General features: G+C 41.2%; 2 protein-coding genes across 2 annotated transcripts; one reads left to right on the top strand and one right to left on the bottom strand.

Moving 5' to 3' along the window:
• Nucleotides 1-279: 279 nt before the first annotated feature.
• LOC117378075 (uncharacterized protein C4orf54 homolog) lies at nucleotides 280-10674 on the bottom strand. Its single transcript, XM_033974616.2, has 2 exons — nucleotides 6557-10674; nucleotides 280-3919 (listed from the first exon to the last, which is right to left on the bottom strand). Exon 1 carries the CDS (start codon nucleotides 10556-10558, stop codon nucleotides 6584-6586), a length of 3975 nt encoding a protein of 1324 aa, XP_033830507.1. The 5' UTR covers nucleotides 10559-10674; the 3' UTR covers nucleotides 280-3919; nucleotides 6557-6583.
• Nucleotides 10675-14389: 3715 nt separating this feature from the next.
• Nucleotides 14390-18782, top strand: LOC117373081 (leucine-rich repeat LGI family member 2-like). The gene is made up of 8 exons (XM_033968940.2): nucleotides 14390-14659; nucleotides 14844-14915; nucleotides 15056-15127; nucleotides 15207-15278; nucleotides 15472-15543; nucleotides 15764-15933; nucleotides 16697-16861; nucleotides 17385-18782. The coding sequence occupies exons 1-8, from the start codon at nucleotides 14484-14486 to the stop codon at nucleotides 18218-18220; spliced, it is 1635 nt and encodes a 544-aa protein (XP_033824831.1). The 5' UTR covers nucleotides 14390-14483; the 3' UTR covers nucleotides 18221-18782.
• Nucleotides 18783-18802: the final 20 nt, after the last annotated feature.

The following is an 18802-nucleotide window of genomic DNA, read 5'->3' as shown; positions in this document are numbered from 1 at the left end:
GCCTGTTTGCTTTTTTCAGTTGTAAGTCTGACTAAACACATTGGCACAGCTCTGTCCAGCTCAGAGGCGTCCAAAGGTTTTTCCTCAGTGGGACAGAATTAATGCGCATTAGCAGGTCCAGGGCCAAAGCTAATAACAGTTTAGACATCAAAATATACTTCTGCAAAGAAATGTATGATATAATTCTCCTTAAATGTTAGGACTTTTTGTGTAAAGCACTTTGAATTACTTTGTGTACGAACTGTGCTATACAAATAAACTTGAAACAGACAGGACTGGCCTCCCTCTCATCTCCTGACAGTCTTTTCAATACAAAATTTAATCAAAACAGATTCGTCTTAAAATCTCAGAACCCTCTCATCTAGCTGTTAGCTGTGGTGCTTCGTTTGTATTTTATCTCACATGTACGGGATGTTTGCATTAGTATCGCAGTAGTACTAAGCTCACCACACTTGGGTAAGTCCTTAAGTCCGGCCTGGTCTTGTGTCGTGGCTGTGACATCAGAGCCTCCTGCCATCCAAACACAACAACTGGCTCTTAATGCAGATTCTTCAGAAACCACAGAGAGCAGCTGGGGGCAAACCAGTGTCTGCCAGTCTCACGCTGCCTCGGCAACCCAGTAAACAGCGCCACAAACTGTCAGGTTAAACTTAAGCCCTGGGCCCGGGTGGTGTTTCAGTGTCACCAGAAAGCTAACCTCACACACTAGCACATGCCAAATGTGCACTTCTGTTGGCATAAATCTGTTTGATTTCCATTCGCCCTGCGCATCTGAACATATGAACACAGGGTTAGAGCGTTAAAGTGAAGGGGGGAAAGCGTGTTATGTGAGATCCAAGGTATGAATGTGTAGTTTTCAGCTTTTCTCATGCCCTTTTTACAATTAATACAGTTATTTACAAGGGATGAATAAATCCTTGGGTTGGATATTTCATTTCAAGTTAACAGCAATTAATAAAAAGTCTATATATATATTGTTTTTATATCTCCAGCTGTGTCAGAAGCTCGTCTTGTGTGAATCTTGACAAGACTAGAATCAAGAAGAGGGGCTTACACTAGTACTATTTCATTTTGAGCCAATCCTGCAGGGTATGGCTCTAAAAGTTTGACAAAAAAAAAACATAAAAACGACATTAAAAAGTGGAGTAGCTTGCACCATAAATTTATTGCAGACTTATATAGGCATGTCAGTCTACATTACACCCATTCATCATTTCTCTTGCTTCAAAGCGTGTGAGTAAATGCACACACTGCTCTACCTTGTCTTTCATCCTGACCTCTGTCTTTTCTGGGGCAGCCCGACACTTTGAGCTCACACCAAACAGTTCATGTGCCATCAAAGCTCAGGGACTGCCCCAAATCGCTTCACATGCACTTAACTCGAACTCGATCTCACTTTCACTAACCATCTTCAAGTACTGGCAAGCTTGAATTTCTAACCCACGTATTCCCAGTTTGAACCCTGATGTCAAAGTTTTTTTTTATTTTTTATTCATCAGATCAATTTATATAATGTTAAGACGAAAATGGGGAAGACTTTGATCAAGGTTAAACTGTTGGGGAGAACTGGCGCGTTTTCAAGACGTCAGAAAACGGGGCTGTTTCACTGTTAAAAATAAACAGTGGAATCAAAGTTTTGTAAAAGTAACATGTGTAATGAAATAATGTAAACTTATTTTTAAAGAGCCCATATTACGCTACTTTCTGATCGATGTTGTGATGTTGTTTCCTCATCACAAACAGAGCTGGAGTTGTGTTTTTGTTTCATTCACACATGTTTAACGCACAAACCCTGCATATGTATTAAACAGTGCTCTTCTCTCAAATAGAAAACACTCTGTTCCACCTTGTGATGTCACGTGGTGATACAGGAAGTGCTCAACTGTGTTTTTAAACTTCGTACATCTTCACTAGAATCATCTGGATAATTTCAGCCCTGGAATTGCCAATCTCTATAAAGCAAATTGTAAAATGTGGCTGTTAACTTGAAAATGATCGCTTCATGACATCACAAGGTGGAACAGAGCATTTTAATTTGAGTTTTGGAGATGTAAACAGACTAATAATGCAGGATTACTCAAACATGTCTGAATGAAACTAAACAGAACTCCATGTGTGTTTTTGAGGAGGTAACAATATTATAACATGGCTTAAAGTTCACAAGAGTCACTTTTGCGTAATATAGGACCTTTAAAAAGATCTGATGCATTTGAATAAGTACGATTGCTGTGGTAAATTTGGTAAATGTTTAAGTGCATACATTATACAATTGTATCAGTATTAATTTAAGATGCATTAAATGTTGCAATTTCAAGTTTCAAGAGTAAACTATGTCCAATCTATCTCCCAGCAGGTTATGTATCCACACGATACATAACGGTGTGTTTCCTCTGTAATGACAGAGCAATAACATGTGCATAATAAATAAAGTATCTGGACTGGCCTGCAGCTCCAAATAGCTTTCAGTGTTTAGTCTGACACATGCTAACACAGCAGCAGCACACAGGGGTCCTGTGATGGATGCTGACATTATTAAGTCAAAACACAATGACCCAGAGTTTTAGTGCAGCTTCAAAAGGAAACAAGAGACAGGTATCACCCCATGATAACAATAAGAATGAGTTAGTTATGTTAATGTGTACTTCTAGTAATCCACATACCAAGCAAAGGCATAGGGTTTATTCTTTGGACAGAAAAAGTGACGCTGCTATGGTGTTAAATGTATAGCCACACGCAACACATGTAGGCCGCGTATGCACAGTGAAGTAACACGACTCCTCGTTGTACGCTCACAGAATGTTGAAATGCCTGGCATAACTCGATGTCACAAACACAGATACATTCAGACACACACACACACACCCACTCCTAGGCCATTACACTAAAAGTGTAAAATAAACCAACACTAATAGAGGAAGTTATCCCCTAAATGTCTCAGCTGGCTCCCGCTCATTAGCCACATTACTACTTAGATATACTGATCTAAGTACATAGCTGAAGAGGAGTCCAGCTCTACTCTATCTCCTAACTCTCTGCAACATACCAGGAGTGTGCGCTAACATGTACTATCTCACTCACCGAGATACGCACTCATTATCAGCACTTTGTGGGGATAAAACAGGGCAAACGTGGCAACTTTAACTGAAATACACTGATCCTTAATGTAGTGCAGTGTGTCACTATACCTTTAACATCACACCTGTGCAAATAAATGGTCCCAGTGATAAAAACAAACCACATTACTCATCCCACTGTTCTTAACGATGACATTATTTTTGTTTGTGCGATTACTGCACCAAGCCTTTGTCTCTGACTGTGTGTGAAGTACACATGTGCACGTATTACTTGGGGCTGGGTGATTTATGGTGGACGTGATGTCCCTGAACTACTAAAAAAATAACACAACTGATCAACATAGGTGAGGGCTGAAACTTAGATCAAGCAGAGGCTAAGAATAGCTCTTGTGTTCATACCAAACCAAGAAAGGTTGCACCACCAAAGATCTGTGCACTAATTTAGACAAAATATTTTTATTGATTCTAAAGTCACATTTCTAAAACAATCCATCTCTATCAAACTGGTTTCTGATATATATTACATGTATATTACGCACATAAGTGTCTTGTTTCCTTTTGAATTGCACAAAACAACATTTCCACTACTATCAAATGAAGCAGCAGATGAATGGAAAGTATCATAAGGCAGAAAATAAAGCAGTGTGTCCGGCATCAGCTCAGGCCCCTGGCTGACTTTATAACCTGCAAAGTGCTACGATGAAAACACATATTGTCTTAAATGAAACAAATGAACACACCAGTCTGTGTCTGTCAACGGTGCTACCAAATGTGCAGTGCAAGAAGTCCAGGGTCGAAACAGCTTCTACTGCCAAGCAAGTTGAAGAAATCATCACTAAAGACATCTGCAAAAGATAAAGAACAGAAAGAACATGGTTTTAAAAGGCGGTAGTGTAATAGTAGTTCAACATAAACTCTTCATTGTCCCTCTAGGATCATGATATTTGATTTGTTTGTGTAGCGAGCGTGCGCAGTGCTCAGGATGGCAGTGCCCGTTTAGGAAAAAGCCGAGGGGGAGGGGGCTATAAAAAGTTGACCCCATCTCAGCCTTAGACGCGCTTGGAGCTGGAGCTGCATCTGATCTGTCTGAGCAGCTGTCCTCTCCCTGCATCAGCACAACAAATACTTTACATTGCCTGACCTTTTCCTCCTGCATCACTATCCCAGCCATGCCCCCGCGCCCCCAACCGCAAACACCCTGGCCTCCCCCCTGTCCCACTTCACACCACTACGGCCCATGTGAGGCCTCTGTCTGCCATGCTCCTCTCAACATGTCCCGCTCACCATCGCCTTTGGATTACACCACTCTCACGTTGGCTGACAATGGAACTGCGTGTAAATTCTGCTCCGTTTGACTATTTCAAATATTTCACTCCTTTATCTGGTGTCTAGACGCTTTAAAGTCCTGAGACACAAAAACATGCAACTTTCTGTGGTGTTTTCTACACAAAAAATATCCAATTTATCCATTCAACTGCACTTTGTTAAAATGTTCATCCAAGGTTCACATGTAGACATTACTAAAAAGGAACATATGTCAGAAATATATAATATGAAGACGGGTAACTCCTTTAAACAGAGTAAACAGGTACTTTCAAAATTAATATTAGCATTTCACTTTAAATTTCCAATTGTTTTAAAAATGCTAAATTCAAAGTGCGTAGTCGATGGTTCAGTCCTTTTATACAAATATTGTCAATGATACAAGTGGAGTTCAGACTTGGAAGAAAACATATAAATAAATAAATAAATAAATAAATAAATACAAACATACATCATAAATACATAAATATGAAGACATTTGATAGTTTTGTGTGAGATGGCACTGAATAAACTTCCATCTGGTTTATGTTCATGAAATTAATACTGAAAGCTGTTTTCATGTGTATTTTGTTAGAAAGTGTAAATGATCCACATGAGGAAACAAAACATCGTTTTTTGCCATATCGCCCCGTTGTGTCAACCCAAACTGTAATGTCCGCTCTGTAAACGATGTACGTCACTACACAAGAGTTTGAAATGTTGAAGACCTCTCACAGACTGTGGCTATTTCAGTGACACAGCTTCAATCAAATGCTATTTTAAAGAGCAAATATTTAATGAGAGTTTTGTTTGATTTGAACATGTAGTTAATTTGTAAATGTGTCATTTGGTATTTTCTCACCTTGTCTCATGAGCTCATGTCTCCACAACACTATGACAGTGAACGTCCAGTGTAAATCAGCCAGTGTACGGTCAGAACAACTCATTATAATACCTGAGTATATGACAGTATGCATGAGGACAAGCATCACAACATTAGGCCAATATCACATCAGGAAAACACATACAGCTGGAAATATGAAATACAAACTTTCCATTTCACTTTCAAATTGTCAATTTGTATATTTCCCTCAGTAGTTTAGAGACATGCAAAATGTATGGCACCTTAATCTCATTTTTAATCTAAAGAGATTTGATCAAATGTGATTGTTTAAAGAGTTTAAAGTGTTAACTTCTGATTGAGGACAATGAACTGTTAAATGAACTGTAACAGATCGTCTGCACTGATGTGTGTGCCCTTTAAACCTGGACATTCCTGTGGTGAAGCGCCCTGCCCTGTGTTTACTGTTGATGGTGTCATTCTTTGTTATGCTAATGGTGTTACGTTACTGTTGTGTGTGATCTTGTTTCATTTGTTTACTCCATCAACACAAAAAAGTTTGGGTCTGTAAATCATTTGTTGAAAAATCAAGAAAAAGAAGACATTATATGTACATAATTATTATATGTTTGAATGTGCATTCAGTCAAATCAAATATTTAAGTTTGTGAAATAACACACTTTAGAACACATTTCATTTTATAATATTCACATTTGTTTTACAAAAAAAATTATAAAATTGGACATTTAGAAATTTAAACCAATATTATATTTTAAATACTAACATGCGAGGCGTCACTGACATGAATAGTCTTAACCCTGAGAATAAACCATGTAAACAAACTCGTCTGGCACTATTAAAATAGCCCGACTGTGTGTAATGCATAGAAAAGGGAACTGTGGGACTGGTCATGGCTGAAAGTCCAGTCTCCTGGGGAGCACAGCAGAGGACTGGAGTCATGTTTCCTGTCATGAACCTCCTGCATGTCTATTAACACTGACATACCACCACAGCCAGTGGCTCACAGTGCACCACAGTGTGAAGGCTGCACATCTGTCTCCTATACATCACAACTGTTTTCTGTTAACATTTCTTTAGTATAAAATGTTTTTTCAGCTAAATTACATTTACATTAACTTTAAAAAAAATATATAGTCCACTATTATTGTGTTATAATAATAATAATAATAATAATAATAATAATAATAATAATAATAATAATAATAATAATAATGCACTGTGAGCCCAAGTGAATATAAGCAGAGTAGAATGTTTTTCTTTTTTACAAGGAAAGTATTAAAATAAAGTGACAGCAGTGCAGAGTGTGCACTCTACTCACCTGAAGTCTGTGTTGGGAAAGTGTTGGTCACCGATGCTCCACGATAAAGCTCATGGTTGTTCCATCAAAGGAAGGAGGGGCAATGATTCTTGGGCCTTGTGGTGTTGAGATGCTGATAAGAGGCATTCTGTCAGCTGCACGTCCTCGAGTGGTCACATGACCTACAGATCCAGGGAGCTGTTCGCTCTGCGAGGCCCCTCCTGAAGGGCTGTAGTACACTCTCTCTGCCAGGACCGGAGAGTTTGTGTCTTTGTGTTTCTTCTCCCGGGCTGCCTCCTCACAGCGAGACTGTGGGGGCACTGCCTGCATGGTGAGTGTGGGCGAAGGAATGAAGCCCGGGTAAATCATATACGTGGGTGCACATGCCAGAGGGGACACCGAGAGAGGCACAGGGGTGACCGACGCCACGGGAGTGACAGGGGACACGGGAGAATGGGACACGGGCAGATCCACAAACTGCCCCGTGTCAGGATCATACAGTCTCTTAGTGGCTTGTACAGGTGTGTCCACCAGGTAATAGTGTCCAGTTGTAGGGTCCAGAAGCATCTTCCTCTGAGTGTCCCCCACTGAGGGTGTGGGGGACACAGTGGGGACGGAGGGGGAGAAGCAGAGCACATGCTGTGGTACGACAGTAGAGTGATGATAGAGCGTCGAAGAGGGATATTCTGTAATTAATGGTGAGGTTTTTTGATTTGAGCATGTAGTTATGTATGTCTCATGTTTGTTTACACTGTCCTCCTTAGTTCCTGGCTCACCACTCAGTGCCTTGCTCTCCGGAGTGAGTCCAGGTATAGTTAGATAGTTTTCCGAGTCCGACACAGGCTGTGCCACGGCGGGATTAACGGCGACCTTTGCTTTGTCCAGCTGCCCACATTTTGGTGCATCTATTTTCACAGAGAATGGCGCCGCTGTCTTTGAACTTTTTAGAGTGGATGATTTGGGAGCAGAGCATTGTGGGATTGTATTATTGACAGGGCCTTTGCTCATGTGTGATTTATTGATGCGCTCTGGGTGCGGTGCACTTCGGCTGCCTTCTTTGTTGGGCTGTAGTTGTGCTAATGCCTCACTATTAAATGGGACATGCATGACGTTCATATATCCCTTAGTGTGTGGTTTATATGTTTGTGCCTGCTGAGCCCTCTCGCTGTGAGCTGTGCCCCCCTCCTCTCGCTGCTCCTCTTTGCTGATCAGAGACTGCACATGGCTCCCTGTAATTGAATGCAAGGCCTGGTTTTTACGTTTCCACTCATTTCTGTCAAAGACATACAGTTGCTCCATACTCTTCACAGCAGCTTTAAGCTTCTCTAATGCAGCCTGTTTAGGTATTTTTGGTTCACTTTTCCAATCTGTAAACTCACCTGAAGTTTTTTCCAGCCTTTGTTTTACTAGTTTATTGTCAGAGGTAGACGGAGTTTCTACATGCTCAGAATTCACTTCTGAAGCTGCAGGGTGAAACTGAACTTTGGGGAAAGACCTGGCTGCTCCTGTCTCTTCTCGTGGCGCCTCGGCCGTGTTCTTTTTCACATTAGTTTTGATTGAGTGACACTTAATAACCATGGGGGCCGTTAAAGGCTGTTTCACTGTCTCTTTATCCACATCAGCAGTGTCTGCTGCTGTGGAAACAGCTGCAGGGTTTTTATTTTCACTGTTGTCCAGAGATACAAAACGATATGAACTTTTAACTAGTTTACGCACATCCCTGACTTGATAAATTGGTGTTTGAAACTTGCATTTGGTGTCTCGGATATCTCTGACTGTGAACGTGGGCATCTTGTCTGATGCAGACACAATGGGACATTTCATTTCCCCTGCTGCTCTGAGAGTGTTCACGGTACTGTAGCTAATTTTAGGGGTTAACAAATTGGCAATATTGAGAGTGCACCCTTTGTTTTCTTTGACACTTCTGAGACAGATTTTAATCTCTGGTGGTTTCCCTGTGCTGTTTGTGGCTTGAGAGGGCACGTCTTTAGCGAAATCTTTGTCTTTGGTGTAGAGCTGGCATCTGGGTACAAAAAGCAGTTTAGTGAGCATACTGTTGGTATTCTTTTCTGTGTCTTTTACCGGATCAGACGTGTGATGTGTGTGGCTGACTTTTGGAGAGGGGCTGTCCATTCTTTCCTTATGTGGTTCTTGATCCTTTTTGTTTTTGCCCTCATCTACAGGCTCAGAGGAACTGGCTCTACTGCCCTCCCCATGTAGCTCCTCTGCTGAATTTACAGTGAACCCTGACCCTGACTCAGATGTTTGTCTTTGCATGCTTCTCCCCAAATCCCTAACCTTGAATACACCAGGGAAACATGGTGACAGACCTAAACATGTATCATGAATTTCACCTCTTTCCATTTTGCGTTCTTTCTCAAACTGCATCTTCTTAGAAATTACATTTTTCAGAAGGCTTGATGCAAAAATTGCTTTTTTGTGGGGGTCCCTGTCATCAGCGTATTCCATTTCACACCTTGACCTGGCCAGTACTGTGCCATGTACCTCCCTGGACCGTGCACTTACAGACTTGGGACGTCTGGTTCCTTCACGCGCTCCTGGTTCAACATTACAGTGGAAATTAAGCGTCACCTCACGCTGTTTGTCCTGGACTGGACCCCCGAGCTCTTTCTGCTTACTGCCGCTATTTGCAGTGACAGATGGCTCTTCATTATCTATGTTTGGGACAACACCATGGGGGTGCTTCGTTTGACCTACTGATTGTCCGAGCATTTTATTCTCTGCACTTTGGTTCATTTCTAAAGTGGTGTTCTTGTGCGCCATTAGGCTGTGCTCCCTGCTGTGTGAAACGTTTCTGTAATTCCAGTCCACAAAAGCCCATTTATTGAGTCCATATTCCGAAATAGACGACTCGCTGGATGTGCTCAGATTGATGGCATCAAAGTATGGACATGCCAGGCTGCGGAAAGACTTGGCGGTTAAATTACGCACCTCTTTATCAGCGTCGTCCAGCTCACTGATGGAGCTGGAAGCTCCACTGGAGTACTCATTTATATCTTTCCGTCTCAGTTTGGTCGCCAGGTGCTGACGGCCGGGAGCCGGGATAAAATATTGGGCTCTATCGCTCAAGGGCCCCGCTCTGGCGCCAGAGCTCACGAGTGACAAGCGGCCCCTGTCGCCGCCGTCGAGCAGCGGCTCGTTGACGGGCCTCGAGGCCGTCTGTATTGATAAGTGAATCTTCCCGGCGTCCCTTTGGTTTTTACAGAAGCTTTCATCTGAGCTGGCAAACTTCTCAGACTCAAACAGATCACTCTCGTCCTGCTCGGTGCTGACAACCCGTCCTCCGAGATTAGCCTGGACTTTGGTGGCGCTCTTCTCTTCTAGGATCAAAGTTCCCTCGTTAGTGTTATCAGTCTCCAACGTGGCGTAATCCACAAAAGAATAAACCAAGTTGTCGTCTTCAAACTCCCAGCGCGTCCCGGTGCCCAGGTCGTAGTCCACGTCATGGTCCAGTTCCGTGAGCTGGATCTCGTGCGTGGTGATGTAGTGGGACTCATCTTCAGCGGGGTCGTAGTGGTGGGACAGCAGAGTGCCGGACTCCTCATCCTCGTCCTCGGTGGTTCTGTTCAGATACATGTCTGTGTAGTGCAGGTCGTCGCTCTCGCTCTGAGGCGGTTCACTGCACTCACTCGTGTCCGGACCATCAGCTTCTACTAATTCATTAAACTCTGCGTCTATAAAGTCGCTGTTAACAACTGGTTTATTTGAAATCATATCTCCGGATTCTTCTGAAATGATCTTCTCGTTGGCTCCTTGTTTAGAGGTGTCACATTTACTGACAGACAGCTGGTTTCCTTCACCAGTGAAAGACACTTTGACCGTTTTTGCACTGTCCGTTTTAGTGTCCATGTAGTTGGACTCGTCGCTCCTCGCCTCGACCTTGTCTTTAATGTCTTTGGGACAGTCTTTGGGACAGTCTGTGTAGACTTTGTCCTCCGGGAGCAGCTTCTTGTGAAGTCCGGTGTCATCTCGGTAAGTGAGAGTTTCCTCGGCTGCTTCCATTAGTCCAGTGTGGCCGTGTGGAGGTGGTGTGCTCGGTGACGGTGTTACCCTGACACAGGACGGAAAACTCTGAGGGGCAAGAGCAGGGCGAGCCTCAGCCCCTCAGCCCCTCAGAGGTCCAGGGGAGGGCTGTGGGAGGGCAGCACAGACACGCTTCTGTCAATAAGAGAGAGAGCAACACAGGGGGAGTCCCGAGGAAAATCCCGTCATTATCTGATCTGAATATGTGCACTTTCAGCACCATTCAACAAAGAACAGCTCCTCCCGAGTCTGTCTTCACATTTCTCATAATGACGCATTGTGCCTTTAATATTAGGCCTACATTGTATTATCCAAAACTTTAGAAATGCATTTGACTGGTAGACCCACCGGGGTAAAGCAGTTTTATGATACTATATCCGTGTTCATTCATACATTAGAGTATACAACAGCCTATAGATCTAAATATAGGTCTATATAAACACAGGACAGGTCTAAGGCTGTTTCTGCTGTAATGGACTTTAGCATTTAACCTACAGGGCTTTAGTTGAAACACTGGACACAGGCTACAACATTTTTAAGTTCTGTAATGTCATTAGTAAGACCTAACACATGGGCTATACTCGCCTACTCAGTATATCTATAAGTCAGAATATAGTTTTGTTGTAGGTATTTCATTCAAAACAATTAGCCTGAATGTTTTTTCCTCATTACAGTTAAATAGGTTTATAATGAGCTGTGTAATGTCATTATGACAGTGGCACAAAACCACAATGAAATACTATAAGTGTGTGTGTGTGTGTGTGTGTGTGTGCGTGGGTGTGTGTATGTGTGTGTGTGTGCACAGCTGTCTGGAGAACACTCTCTCTGACTGGTGCCAATGTGCTTTGGTCTAACTGCAGATGTGATTTTACCCTCCACACGGAGCCACTGGGCACGTGACAGGGCTGAATATGGTCCAGCATGTTATGTTTTCATAATGTGGAGCAGGTTCCCTTATTATAATGACCCAGTTATAAAATACATGTGTAGGTGTTGAAGACACAAGTGTTGTTTCTGGACAGGGCCCCAGATTGGAGGAATGCAGAGGGGAGGGGCAGTGACCAGTTGCTCCATGTGGAGGGCACACTAACAGCACTATCAAGGACACAGGCTCAGCTCTTAGCTCTTTGCACCATCGCATCTGACTTTTACCCTCATTAGACTTAGACTACAGTCTCACAACGGACCAGTGCTGTCCCCAATGGGTTTATTTTGTTATGAACCACCTACGTTATTGTTTCTGGATGATTTAAAACAGAAACACATCACTTACCTATAAGTGACATCACGGTCACATTAACAATGGGAATCCTGTCTATGCTTATTCTATTTAACTGTCTGGCCCTCGTAGATGTGACAGATTTTTGAGTTCATACTTTTCACATTTCCTGTGATTGTGAAAACTCTACACATTTGCCAGTATTTATGTATACTTCCAAATGTGGACCCACAGACGGGTTAAAAAGACCTCCACAAAGATGATACATTTAGGGAGCTATTTAAAATGGAGGCAGCTCTCACGCATGCCAGCTGAGATCAGTTTCTTACAGTGGCTACATTAAAACAGCAGGTGTTAAATCATGAGCACCATTAATCAGGGCCATCAAACGTCCATGTGCAGACCTGGTCAGGCTTTTGCACATCACGCAGAGCTCAGTAATATACAACGCACAACTGCTTCTAAAATGCATTTGGTCTGTGGCTTCTCCTCTCTCACTAACCTCAAATCTTCCAGGGTAACATGTGATGATTTTACTGTGACACATTGTGGATGGAGTGGACAGAGCAGGTCTGACAGTTGTTTGTTTGAGCTGAGTTAGTGTACACGAGGGCAAGAGAGGTACTTCAGCTCAGAATAGACACTATTCATTTAAGTTCTATCAAAACTCATTCAATGTTAAGTAGCGTTGTACTTTGTTTTGTTTTACATTCTACTGGGCATTTCCTGTGAAGGCGCTGGTTATTTATTCCTCTAAAGCAGAAATGTTGCTATCACCAACAGTAAAATATCATAATTGACTGCCCTGATGTGTGCAGGTTAAAAATGACTAAATGCAGACTCCTGTATGAATCTCCTGCTCCGTGCTGACTGAATTTAAGCAGCACTGTTGTGACATGTTTATGTTCCTTGGGAGATTGTGCCATCTAGCAGCTCTTCCTTATATTGATGAGTGAGTCTTCTGCTGCTGGGAACCAGAGAGGCTTGAAACCTTGAGCACCTGCTGTGAGACAGTCACCAGGTTACCCCCTTCGCTTTTTCCACCCTCAAGTTCAGAGGTCAGAGGTCATTTGTGGATTGGAAAGTGTCACATGTGAGCTGGTTCTGGAGATGTAAAGGATTAACAGATACTCCAAACCACTGATAATGACATTTCACTTGGAAGGACAAGGAATCAGTGCTGACGGACCATATTTCACATGCACACGTCTGCATCATTGTTGAGCTACAATGTTATGATCATGTGACTAAACAAATGCATTTTATACCACAAATTAAAATTACAAATATGATATGTTTTTATTTTTCCTGTTAATAGCCATAAGTGCTGCAGAAGTCATTTTGTTTGGCCAAACACTTGTAAATGACATTCAACTATTCTCTCCCTTTAAACAATCTGTGCAGGGTGTAGACTTTATGTAACACAGAGCGGGTGAAGCTCTTCAAGCTTTTACTTCTGCAGTTGAACCTGCAGCCTTTCTGCATGTAAAACCTTCAGTTTGATTTGTGAAAGCTAAGGTCCAAACCCTTCTCTGTTTCCTTGACTGATTCCTTGACTAACATAAAGTTTTATAGACATTCAAGTCATTTGCAAAATGTTCACACATCTAGAGGTCAAAGGCCACACACGAGAGCCAGTTACTAATGAGTAAAACAAAACAATAACTGAGGTGGTTTTGCTACTGTATGTAGCCTACAGAAAAATGAAGTTAAACAAACTTGCTCTGCGCTCCCTAATGACAGTTTGATGGTTGTCTAGAAAGAAATAGCAAAGAGATGTTTACTGTGGCATCATCTGGTTTCAGCTTGCACGTGTCCTGAGTGTTTCGGAGATACTCTAGACTAAAAACAGCAATGTTAGATGCAGAGCTGTCGCAGATTATGCCAGCAATGGCAGACATGTACGGCTGATGCCTTCTGGCAACAAGGCTTCAGTTTCACTCCTGCTCATAGACCCCTGGAGCTCCAGCAAAGGTCAGCACCTTGTTAGGCCTATGCACAACCAGGGAATAATCTTATTGTCACCACCTTAATAATGACAGAAAGAATTTGCTCAAAAGCAATAAAAATATGAATGACATATTAATATATAAAAGATCTAATGCTAATTTGTATTGTATAATGTCATGATGACACTGTGTGTATATTATAATATTTAATATTGTTTTCAAAATAAACGTTTTAACAAGCTGGTGTCTTATAAAGTGTGATCCCTATCTCCCTCTAGTGGTACAAGCGTTTAACAACAATTACAACATGACAGTGGCTCTTTACTGGAGCCATGGTCTCATTATTTATGAATCAAGTTATAATCTTCAACAGAAAACAAAAAGATAATGAATGTTATTAGTTATTTAATCAGTTAGTTATTTAATTGGCTGGTGAATAATTTGGGTTTTTTTGTTTTGTTTTTTTGAATTATTGTCTTAATCTTATTATTTTAATAAAATCCTCGTAAACATCTCTGAGCTCCAGTCTAGACTAACCCTCTGTATCCTCAGATCAGATCCACAGTGGCAGAGCTCACAGTCTGGAGCCTTGTTGATGCTGAGGGCGCTGCGCCGTATCAGCCTGTGTCAGTGCCAAGGCTCAGTGCTGCGTTTGGACGCGGCCCAGGCGGACGGGACAGGACAGAGCTGTTTACACCTCGGTCTCCTCTGCAGTCATTGATGATAAGTTACAAAAATGCGGGCTTCTCAGGGATGGCTCGCGGCAGCAGGGGTGATTTTCTTCCTTCTTGTTCGCGTAGAATCCAAGAGAAACTTTAAATGTCCTTCAGGATGCTCCTGCTCCAAGGAGACGATCGTCTGCGTGGGCGCTTCAGAGATCCCACGGACTATCCCCAGTGACATCAACTCACTGTAAGCCAGCTGTGTTTTGTCCATTTCCACGAGTTATATCAGTTTTTTAGAATAGCCAATGATAAATATGCTACTGCTCGAGAGGAAAACGTACTTTTGTGTTGTGAGCATCGCTCTGCAGTCGGACATCCGATACACGCGGTGCCCTGTCCAAGTTTGACTTTGATTTGTGTGTCTGTGTCAGGAGCATAGTAAACGGGTCCATTGCTGAAATCACTGAGGCCATGTTTGCACTAATGCCTTCATTGCAGCTACTGTAAGTTCAACGTCCAACTGATGTAACAATGAAAATAAATGATGAAAATATAAAGCTTCCATAAAATAACCCTAATGACAGTGGGCTGTAGGCCTATATATTACAACAACACATCCAACTCATCTCTTTATATTTTGCAGACTTTTAAATGGAAATTCTTTGACTACGATCAGAGATGATGCTTTCTCTGGACTTCCACATCTTGAATATTTGTAAGATAATTTTTTTCTGTTGCAAAAGTTACCCTCACATCTAGTGACATATGTGCTGATCTTGTGCTGTTTTACACAGATTTATTGAAGGCAACAAAATCGAGAGTATAACTAAAAATTCCTTTCGTGGTCTGCGAGACCTCACTCATTTGTAAGTCATATTTACCACCTTCAAAATCACTCATTAGGTTAATACATGTATATGTGTATAAATGTACAGACATACACATACATATACATGTATGTGTATAAATGTATATGATTCAGTTCTTATGTAATGGTTTGAAAACACAAGCATTAAGTAGAACAAAATGGTATCGTCTCCTCTTATGGCTCTGTTTCAGATCGCTTGCCAACAACAAGATGAAGTCCTTGCCAAGAGACCTCTTTTTCGACTTGGACTCGTTACTGGAGCTGTGAGTAAGCAGTTGTGGCATCAGTAATGTGTCTCTTTTTCCTTTGTGCTTTCTAAAGTGAAGCTGACTCAGGCACAGTAATGCCCGAGCCAGCACAAATAATGGACCTTTGCTTTTTTCTTAAATCAAATCTGGTGCTTAACAACATAAATTACACAAATATTCAACGTGATTCTTCCAGGTGCTCTAGTATGTTTGTATTTTTTTATTTATTAAACAGGGACCTGAGGGGAAACTCTTTCCAGTGCATCTGTGAGAATAAGTGGTTAATGGTGTGGCTGAAGAACACTAATGCCACTGTGTCTGAAGTGATGTGTGCTGGTCCCACCGACATGAAGGGCAAACGCCTCAATGACCTCCCGCTAGCACCAGGACAGTGCATGTCTACAGGTAAAACTCAATTTCACTCCACTCATTACACAGGAAGGAAGAAGAAGAAGGACATATGGGAGGCAAGTCAGAAATCAATAAATGTCTAAATAATTAAAGTGTTCGTTAAAAGGCACCATAAATAACCTATATAAAGCATAATATACTTTCATGTGTGCTTGTTGCGTTTTTACTTTAAAAAAAATGTTTACTTCAAAATTATACAATGCTTAAAGGTGCAATATTATGCAAAATTTACTCTTTTAAACTTTAAGTCATGTTAGAATGTTGTTACTTCATCAAAAACATACCTCAAATTATGTTTTGTTTCATTCATAGCAATAGTTTTCAGGTTAACATCTACGTTTTACCTTTTATTCAGTAGAGACTGCCAATTCCAGGGCTGAAATTCCCCAAATAATTCTAGTGAAAGTGTATGCAGCTTAAAAACACAGTGGAGCACTTCCTGTATTACCACATGACATCACAAGGTGGAACCTTTTGTGTTTGAGAGAAGAACTCAAGAGTCTAAATATGCAGGGTTTGTGAGTTAAACGTGGAAAATTCTGAGTATGTTTGTGATGAGGAAACAACATTATAACATAGATCAGGAAATTGCCTAATTTCCTTTAAATACATTTGAAACTGTGGCTTGTCTGTGGTCCATCCAAGTTGCACATAGTTCATTTTTTTAAGTTCTTCCACTTTTGTGTGAAGACGTGCAATGCAGTTCACAAATCGTTATTAGTACCTATGTTGTGTCTTTGTCTATTTCTGCAAACAGATTTTGTGCGTCATCAGTCCATTAACGTCCAGGCCATGTCAGCAGATATATTTTCCTTCAAAGAGGATATATACGCCGCTATGGCTTCACCCAACACCAACAGCTGCATCATCATGGAATGGGATCACATTGAGATGAAATTCAGAAGTTTTGACAACATTGCAGGTTTTATTATCTGATTATATAGGCTCTGTGCAACGCAGCATGCTAGCTAGCTCACGGCATCTCAAAGCTAAGAGTCACTTTGTTAAAATCGGAAAATATAAAATAAACAACCAATTAAAATAAAAATTTATTCAAATAAAGTCTACCCAGTTATTTGTATTTGTAATATACTTTGGTTTGTGGTGTTGCTTTAATATTTATTAATGATGCATCAAAATTAGCCTTAGCATTAGCATTGAGACACAAACATCTTTCTTTCTAAACACAGAAGAGCCCTTCAGTGAAGTATTCATTTTATTTGTGCAGTTTTTAACATGTTATCAGTTACATACAGTCTACATTGCTTTAAATATTTATCCATTTTAGCATGAATCGGTAAAAACCTAATGGATATCAAATTGGACAGGAAGTAGTGATGCTAACAGTGAGGAGTTGTTGTGCACAGAGCCTATTATGCCACTGAAATATAAATCCTGTTTGTTTGTAACCTGCATCTTTGTTTCTTTTTCTTTCTTCCTTAAAGGGAAGTCTGTTGTGGGATGCAAGTCTGTCCTGATTGACAACCACATCCTTATCGTTATAACGCAGCTTTTCGGTGGTTCTCACATTTACAAGTTTGATGCCCAACAGAACAAGTTCACAAAGTTTCAGACTATTGAGGTCTTCAACATCTCAAAGCCAAATGACATTGAGGTTTTCCAGATAGACAAAGAGTGGTACTTTGTGATAGTGGACAGCTCCAAAGCAGGTCTGTCCACAGTATACAAATGGAATGACGAGCCTGAGCGTAACGACACTGGCTTCTACTCTTACCAATTTCTCCATGAGTGGTTCAGAGACACCGACGCCGAGTATGTTCAGGTGGATGGGAAGTCCTATCTGATCTTAGCCAGTCGCTCTCAGTCCCCCGTCATTTACCTGTGGAACAAAAGCACACTGAAGTTCATAGTTCACAGTGAGATCCCAAACGTTGATGACGCAGTGGCGGTCAAAGCCTTCAGACTGGAGGATGACTTGTATCTAGCCATGACGTGCTACATCGGTGACTCCAAAATTCTCAAATGGACCAATAAACAGTTCAGTGAATTACAGCCTCTTCCTTCCAGAGGCGCTATGGTCCTGCAGCCGTTCACCTTTACAAACAGACACTACCTGGCACTGGGCAGTGACTACTCCTTCACCCAGATATTTCTGTGGGATGCAGATGCAAAGTTGTTTAAAAAGTTTAAGGATATTTATGTGCAGTCACCTCGATCTTTTGTAGCTGTGAGCACTGATCGGAGAAACTTTATCTTTTCTCCCAGCTTCAAGGGTAAAACTATGGTGTTTGAGCATATAATAGTAGATTTAAGCTTATAATTAAATACTGTAATGAGTGAAATTGAAAATATAAGTAAAATTGTTCAATTTGTATGTAAATGCATTATAATACCAAAAAGCCATTAAATGCTTGTACTGCATATGAAGGAAAGTAGAAAAGGCATAACCTAACGATAGCTTCTGATGTTAAAAGAAAATACATGGAGAAAATGTGAAGTCTAAAAAGTCTATAAGCAATATAAAGACAGTGTGTGAGTTTGTCAGATGATAACTTACTTAAGATCTCTATGCAAACAGCCCATAGGCCTATATTATAGCTGAAATGCTTTGAAACTGTACTATGCTGCTGCTCTTGGTGAATGTAAATGTACAATTAACTTGGAAATGTCCCGGTAAAATGTGTGAAATTAGCATATTAAACCACAGCTGTCTCGGACCATAATAGCACTTACTGTTGTGTCCCTGGATCTGGTTGTGTCTCGTTTGATTGCTGAGTGAGTATTTTATTTACCATTTTTCAAGTGATCAAAACCTAAACTGTGAACACGAGTTACTTCATTTCCTTAATATGAAATTCAAATAAAACAAAAATTGCATAGTGAGCTGTGTTCGTTTTGATTT

Source organism: Periophthalmus magnuspinnatus, chromosome 1, assembly GCF_009829125.3.
Source record: "Periophthalmus magnuspinnatus isolate fPerMag1 chromosome 1, fPerMag1.2.pri, whole genome shotgun sequence".
NCBI lineage: Eukaryota > Metazoa > Chordata > Actinopteri > Gobiiformes > Gobiidae > Periophthalmus > Periophthalmus magnuspinnatus.
This window is presented reverse-complemented; position numbering and strand designations above follow the sequence as displayed.

Excerpts from the sequence above, each read along its gene's own strand:
- LOC117378075 (XM_033974616.2), bottom strand. The coding sequence starts at position 10,558 with ATGGAAGCAGCCGAGGAAACTCTCACTTACCGAGATGACACCGGACTT.
- LOC117373081 (XM_033968940.2), top strand. The coding sequence starts at position 14,484 with ATGCGGGCTTCTCAGGGATGGCTCGCGGCAGCAGGGGTGATTTTCTTC. Across the intron at positions 15,128-15,206 it reads CTTCCACATCTTGAATATTT|ATTTATTGAAGGCAACAAAA; the intron begins GTAAGATAATTT and ends TGTTTTACACAG. Across the intron at positions 15,544-15,763 it reads TTGGACTCGTTACTGGAGCT|GGACCTGAGGGGAAACTCTT; the intron begins GTGAGTAAGCAG and ends TTTATTAAACAG.